We start from the raw sequence: 7,225 nt of genomic DNA, 5'->3' as shown, positions 1-7,225 counted from the left end.
GGGGCTGCCCTGCCCCAGCCCCTGCGAGGGGGTCTCTGGGATCTGTTTTAATCTCCTCAGGGCCGGTGCTTTTCCCATCCCTCATGGGAAGGTGACCGAATATCCCTCAAAAGGGGAAATTGAGGTGTGGGGGGTCCTCACCCCATCCCTGAGGACACTTGGGGGGGCGCAGGGTTTAATTTCCTGCCCTGCTGCTGACCCAAAGGGCTCTTCTACCTCCCTTCCTCCTCCTGCTTGTCCCCAACCCCTTCTGGGGACAGCTGGGGGAGGGACGGTGCCGCTCCCCAGGCTCAGCCGGGACTGCAGGTCCAGGGCTGCCAAAATCCAGGTGGGGCTGCCCATCCCCCCCAGCCAGGGCTGCAGGACCCTCCGGGTGGGGTCGAGCTGAACCTGGGATGGGGGAGCTCCAGGGCAGAGCCTCCCCCCTCCCTGGGCAGCTGGAAGAGGGGCTGGAGCTGGGGGGGGGCGGGGTGGGTGTCCCTGTGCCGGTGTCCCTGTCCTGGTGTCCCTGTTGTCCCTGTGCCAGTGTCTCGGTGTCCCTGTGCTGGTGTCCCTGTGCTGGTGCCCCTGTCCTTGTGCTGGTGTCCCTGTTGTCCCTGTGCCAGTGTCTCGGTGTCCCTGTGCTGGTGTCCCTGTCCTGGTGTCCCTGTCCTGGTGTCCCTGTTGTCCCTGTGCCAGTGTCTCGGTGTCCCTGTCCTGGTGTCCCTGTTGTCCCTGTGCCAGTGTCTCGGTGTCCCTGTGCTGGTGTCCCTGTGCTGGTGTCCCTGTTGTCCCTGTGCTGGTGTCCCTGTGCTGGTGTCCCTGTCCTGGTGTCCTTGTGCCTGTCCTGGTGTCCCTGTGCTGATATGCCTGTGCCAGTGTCTTGGTGTCCCTATGCCTGTGCCAGGGACACCGTCCCTGTCCTGGTGTCCCTGTGCCTGTGCCAGGGTCCCTGTCCCTGTCCTGGTGTCCCTGTGCCGGTGTCCCTGTGCTGGTGCCCCTGTCCCTGTGCTGGTGTCCCTGTGCCAGTGTCTCTGTCCTGGTGTCCCAGTGTCCCTGTCCTGTTGTCCCTGTCCCTGTGCCAGTGTCCCTGTGCCTGTCCTGGTGTCCCTGTGCCAGTGTCTCTGTCCCAGTGTCCCTGTCCTAGTGTCCCCGTGCTGGTGTCCCTGTGTCCCTGTCCCGATGTCTGTGTCCCTGTCCCCGTGCTGGTGTCCTGCTGTCCCTATGCCTGTCCTGGTGTCCCTGTGCCAGTGTCTCTGTCCTGGTGTCCCGGTGTCCCTGTGCTGGTGTCCCTGTCCCCGTGCTGGTGTCTCCGTGCTGGTGTCCGTGTCCCTGTCCCTGTGCTGGTGTCCTGCTGTCCCTATGCCTGTCCCGGTGTCCCTGTGCCAGGAGCTGCTCTGGCAGAGGGTTGTGGTAGAACTGGAAGAGCAGGGCCAGAGCAGAAGGTGAAGGTGTGGGTTTGGCACAGGTGAGGGGCTGGGGAGTTGTGGGTCACTTTTTGAGGGCACCAGCAGAGCTGTCTGGGAGAACTGGTAGGGCTGGAGTCAAACCGGCCGTGTGGGCAGGGCTGGAAGCGCTGCAAGGATAGCTCCTGCTCCTTCCAGCCCCGGGATGGATCCTTGCACCTGCTGCTCTTCCCCGCTCCAGCACAGGCACCCACTTATCCTGCCCAGGATTCAAGCTTTCCCCTCCCAACCCACCAGCTCCCACAGGATCCACGGTCTGAGCCTTGCTCTTTCCCTGACCCTGTGGGGTGAGTTTGTGTCCAGCTCAATCCATTCTTCCCCCTAAACTTTGAGACTTGAGCTGATTTGCACCCAGGATTGTTTTTTTTTAATTTTATTTTTAAACTTTCCTTTATTTGCAATAAATAATAAACTATAATACAAAGATTTCAACACAGAATCCAAAAAGTCTTGTTCTTTTGGGAATAAAAAGGACTCCCAGCACCAGGAAAGGTGAAAGAGCATCTACGAGCAGCCCCTGGGCTGGGGGTAGCCCCACCCCCTGCCCTAAGCAGTTGTTCCCCTTCCCCCAGGTGTTCCCATCCCTGGGCCAGGTGAGGTCCTGCAGGTGCCCCGGTGTGGGGTGTGGGGCCCTGCCAGGGTGCAGAGCTGCACCAGGAGGGCAGGGCAGGGGCCGAGGGTGCCAGGGCCTGGCTGAGGGGCTTTGTGGCTGTGGGGAAGCTGGAGAGGTTCTAGAGCTCATGCAGGGGTTCTTTACACACACACAGAGCCCCCGGCCTTCCGGCATCCCCGGGGGCCGGGATGGGAAGGTTTGGATGCAGAGTCAGCAGCTGCAGCTGGGTGTGGTGGCCTGGCTTTGGGGCACACACGAGCCCACGGGGGGCCTTCCTCCCCTCCCTCAGCTTTGCTTTGCCAGCTGCTCCTACGGCGGGGTCAGCTCCATGGACTTCTTCCTCTCCTCCCGCTGCTCCTCCCACTCCTCCTCGGACTCGTAGGTGCCCTTGATGATGGCCACCCTGTCAGACATGTTCATGCAGTAGGGGACCAGGATGTAGAAGTAGAGCAGGGAGGCCAAGCAAGCCCCAAGGATGGGCCCAACCCAGAACACCTGGAAAGCAACAGGGACGTGGTGAGAGCAGCTTCTGGGGCTGCTGCTCCAGCTCTGCTCATGGCACCTCCATCCATCCATCCATCCATCCATCCATCCATCCATCCATCCATCCATCCATCCATCCATCCATCCATCCATCCATCCATCCATCCATCCATCCATCCATCCATCCATCCATCCATCCATCCATCCATCCATCCATCCATCCATCCATCCATCCATCCATCCATCCATCCCTGTTTCCCATCTCCTGCCATGCAGAGAGGAAAATCCCTGTTCCAGAGACTTCCTGGGCTGAACCCCCCAGCCTGTGCTCACTGAGGGCCAAACCTGCTCTGTAAGTGTGGGGCTGAGCTTGCAGGAAGTGCTGGGTGAGTGGAAAGGCCAAGCTGGGCTCCTCCGTGGGCTTCCTTCCCCTCAGATGATGCACCAATGGTGCTCAGGGGGCACCATGGCTGATTTCCATGCCTGGAAGTGTCCAAGGCCGGGTTGGATGGGGCTTGGAGCAACCTGGGCTGCTGAAAGGTGTCCCTGCCCACGGCATGGGGTGGGACTGGATGAGTTTTTAGGTTGTTCCCACCCAGCCTACCCTGTGCTCGGGGATTAACTGTTCCTGATGCATCAAGGTGAAAAACCTCCCTCCTTCTTCAGCCCCTTTTAATCCTTCCTGCCTGGGGTGGGCTCTGAAACCCCACCCCTGCCATTCCCACGGCAGTCCCTGCCCTGTCCCCACGTGGCCCCCACCTGTCCCTGTCCCAGTGCCACCAACACCCACCCAGTGCGCGGGGCTGAACCTTCTGGTGACAACGGCGGGCCCGAAGGAGCGTGCAGGGTTCATGGAGCAGCCGGTGAAGTAAATCTGGAGGTGTGGAAAGAACCCTGGGTTAAGGAGCAGATCAGAGCCTCCCTTTGGGAGCAGGGACTGATGTGTCCCCTGACGGTGTCTCTGTTCCAGAGAGCTGGAGATGACCCCTCACCAGGAAAGACCCCAAGATCTCCTGTGTTTGCTCCTCCAGAGCAGCTCCCTCAGGACTAACTGCTCGAGGGCATTTTGGGAAGCTCTGTGCTCGCAGGACCCCGCTGGACTCACCCCCACCAGGTGGCCCAGGGTGACGGAGAGGCCGATGGACAGGGCGGGGGAGCCGACGCCGCTGCGCCGGTTGTCCGTGGATGCGAAGATGCAGGCGGCCAGCTGGAAGGTGAGGATGATCTCCACCACCAGGGCCTGGCCTGGGGTTATGTTGTTGTTGAGCTGGAACCACGAGAGTGACAATAATTAACCCTCCCAGGGCTTAGCAGCACTGGGAGGGCTCCCGGGTGCTTTGCTGGGAGGTTTGGGAGGGTGAAGTTGGAGGAGAAACCTCCAGGGCCCCTGCCCAGCCCCTGCTTGAGCTGCTGCTCCTTCTCTGAAAGGAAAGAAATGATCTTTTGTTCTTTGCAGTTCTCCAAGGTCTGTCTCTCCCCTGATCCTGTCCCTTCCCTGGGCTCTCTACATCTTTCTCCATTTCCCTGTCTCCGCAGCACTGAGTGCTTTCTTCCCACCAAATCCCCTTTTTCCTGCGTTTCTTTGATCCTTGCAGCCTGTTGTACCCTGCACTTCATGGAGCACCTGCCCAGGAGGATGAGGAGCAGCAGGGATGGGATGGAGGGTGAGGGTTGGGATGAAGGTCATGGGCTGGGATGGGCTGTTCTGTCCCAGTGACTCTGCACAAAACCCTGGGGACTCAGGGGAACTTGGCCCTGCTGGACATGGAAAGGACAAAGTGACCCAACCCATCACAGCTCATTTTTTATCTAAATCTGGCTTGTTTGGGATGTGGAACCTGTGGAATGAGAGGCATTGGAGCTCCTCATCCCAGTGAACATCTGTGCTGCCCCCAGGGGTCCAGGCCTGTCCGTGGCTGGAGCAGCAGCTCCACCACTCTCACTGCAGATGTTCTCCAGCACTGCCCCGAGAGTTTCAGGCCGTGCTTCATTCCTGCTTATCTCAGAGGGTTCTGCTGTTCCCCCTCCTGCCCTGGGAGCAGCCCTCACTGCTCGCAGCCCCTCGACACCGTCCTGCCCTCGCTCCTTCTCCAGCTCTTGCCCACCACTCTCCCCACCCGTCTCTGTTCCCAGCTCCCCCAGTGCTCTGGTTCCAGTGGGCTCCTGCTCCCCCTGCCCGTACTGGTCTGACTGGGCCCTGCTCCCTCCCTTCCCCCTGCTGCTGGCACGGCTCCTGTCCCGCGCTAATCTCCAGGTGGAGAGGCTGCACTCAGGAATATCTCAATGGTGCGGGTGACTCACGGGGCCCTCAGGACAGAGGAAGCCCTCATTAAAGGAGGGAAAAACATCCCACTCATCACTCGCACAATAAAGCCGTCATGTCAGAGCTGGGCTCCGTTCCCGTCCCATTCCCAGCCCACCGTGTGTGCGGGACAGAGCGCTGAGGATCCATCCCCACGGATTCTCCTCCCTGTGCCGGTGCCGAGGGGAAGGCAAGGGAAGAGGGGAGCTCCCCAGGCAGGGACTCACCGCGTTGATGGCCAGGTTGCCGCGGGTGTTGGCGGGGGTGACGCCGTAGAGGATCCCGGCGCCGGCGATGGCCCCGACCAGCTGGGCCACCACGTAGAGCAGCGTGCGGAGCAGGGAGATCTGGTTGCCCACGAAGAAGGCGATGGTCACGGCGGGGTTGATGTGGGCACCGCTGATGTGGCCGAAGGCCTGCACCAAGGTGCCGATGGCCAGCCCGAAGGCCAGCGCAATCTGCAGGATGCTGGGCAGCGCCGACGGCCACTTCAGCGCTGAGCCCAGCCCAATGAAGACGAAGATGAGCGTGCAGAGGAACTCCACAAAGACGGCTCGAGCAAAGGCCAGGGTTAGTATTTCCTTCTTCATGGTGGGAGCAGGTGGAGGGCAGCCAGGGAGGAAGAAAGTTTAGGATTGCTCTGTGTCCGGGCTCTGGTGTGTGCAGCCAGGTGTAGGGCCATACCTATCTATATATGCAAGAGCAGCAGGAGCTGTGTTACAGGGTGGTGGGTGGAGCCAGGGGATTAGCCAGTCCTCCCAAATTACCATGTGAACCTGCAAAAGTTTCCACCTGAAAACGTCTTTGGAGCCTCTTGGTGAACCTGTGACTCAGATATTGGTGGTATTTCTCTCCTTTCCCTCTGCAAACAAAGAGCCCCTACAGGGTGTCTCTGTGGTCGTTAAATAACAAGGTTGCATAACGAGGCTGAGCTCCCTCCTCTGCTTTTGGCTTTTACTGCCTCTCGCCAGGTCCTGGGTGTTTCACTAGCACAGGTGTAGTTAATATTTGCTCCCTCCCTTCTTTACCTGTGCTTGCACACTCCTCCTGTTGGAAAACCCTTGTTGGGCCGGAGCTCTGCTGGGGCCAGGCTCCGGGTGTGTTCGATTTCCATGGAACCTTGAAATGGAAAATCAAACACCTGGAGTTTCTCCCAGGGTGTCAGGAGAGCTCAGCTCCAGGAAACAAATGGTTTGTGGTTGTCCAGGGAGCAGGGGAGGGTTTGGGGGAAGCTTTGTCCATCTGGGGAGCTGTAGATGAGCTGGAGCTTCCCTGAGGTGCATGGATGGAGAAATGGCATGGAGAGGGCTCCTGGTGCAGAGCCTGGCTGGCAACCTCTGCTCCCTGTCCTTTCTGCTGCTCCTTCCAGAGCACTGGAGCAAGTGCTGGAATTGGGGCGTGCAGCTGGGAATGGTGTCTCCTCCCCTGTCACCCTGTGCCCTTTCCTTTTCTTTCTGCCTTTCCAGCTCTTGCTCAATGAGCAATGATTTTGCTCCTGGGAATGCCAGCACCAAGCCACAGGCTCTGCATGGACACAGGCTGTGTTTACATGTCTCCTTTCATGTTCCTGGGGCGCTGCCCTCCATCCCAAACCTGTCCATTGGCAGATGCTTGGCTGGCAGGGAGGGGCAGGGGAGGCTCTTGGGGCTGTGCCCATGGAGCCGGTGGGGACGGAGGTTTCGGGGCGGAAAAGGTCTCGGGTGACGCTTAACAAAGAATTCTTGGTTCTCTTGTGGCCCTCGCAGCCTTGTGCCAGGATATTTTTTTTAGATGGGTTTGGGCACCAGATCAGCTCTCCTTGCTCAGTTGATCCACTTTTCCTTTCCCAAATGATGCCCAGGCTGGTTTTATCCCTGGCTGCCAGGTCCCTCTGCAGGGGCAGCAACGTGCAGCACTCAGGGATCAAAGCTCTGCATTGGTAAAAATTGTAAATCAATTGGACATTGGTAAAACCCTCCCTAAATCCAAATAGTTGGATTCACTGCTGCCTTCTGAGAAGGCTGTCAGGCCTGGGGGGGTTCCTGTCCAGAGCAAGGAGAGGGAACTTCTTGTCCAGGACTGGAAATAAATGAGCTTTTCTCTTCCTTTGTACCCAAAATCCTGAGCAAAACAGACCTGGCGGGCCTCGAGGGACTGAGGATCGGTTACAGCCTTAATTCCTGATGATGGTTTTCTCCTGGATCTGCTGATCCTGGGGCTGATTGCAGAGTCAAAGCCCAGATCTGTTATCCTCGAAACACCTGGTCCGTTGGCGTGTTTTGGTGAAAGTTTTGCAAGCTGGTATTTCAAGACACCCTGGCTGGATTCCAGGGTGGCAATTACTTGCCACTTCCCTTCAGCCCTGTCTGTGGCTCCAGCTGGATAAAATGCTCCCTGTTCCCA

General features: G+C 58.9%; 1 protein-coding gene across 1 annotated transcript; it reads right to left on the bottom strand.

The window, feature by feature from the left end:
* Nucleotides 1-1,802: 1,802 nt before the first annotated feature.
* Nucleotides 1,803-5,559, bottom strand: AQP5 (aquaporin 5). The gene is made up of 4 exons (XM_009099038.4): nt 5,071-5,559; nt 3,647-3,808; nt 3,332-3,415; nt 1,803-2,553 (listed from the first exon to the last, which is right to left on the bottom strand). The coding sequence occupies exons 1-4, from the start codon at nt 5,431-5,433 to the stop codon at nt 2,368-2,370; spliced, it is 795 nt and encodes a 264-aa protein (XP_009097286.1). The 5' UTR covers nt 5,434-5,559; the 3' UTR covers nt 1,803-2,367.
* Between the last annotated feature and the right edge of the window lie 1,666 nt (nt 5,560-7,225).

Source organism: Serinus canaria, chromosome 25 (genome assembly GCF_022539315.1).
Source record: "Serinus canaria isolate serCan28SL12 chromosome 25, serCan2020, whole genome shotgun sequence".
NCBI lineage: Eukaryota > Metazoa > Chordata > Aves > Passeriformes > Fringillidae > Serinus > Serinus canaria.
This window is presented reverse-complemented; position numbering and strand designations above follow the sequence as displayed.

Excerpts from the sequence above, each read along its gene's own strand:
- AQP5 (XM_009099038.4), bottom strand. The coding sequence starts at position 5,433 with ATGAAGAAGGAAATACTAACCCTGGCCTTTGCTCGAGCCGTCTTTGTG. Across the intron at positions 3,809-5,070 it reads GCAACCTGGCCATCAACGCG|CTCAACAACAACATAACCCC; the intron begins GTGAGTCCCTGC and ends TCGTGGTTCCAG. Across the intron at positions 3,416-3,646 it reads CCCTGGGCCACCTGGTGGGG|ATTTACTTCACCGGCTGCTC; the intron begins GTGAGTCCAGCG and ends CCACACCTCCAG.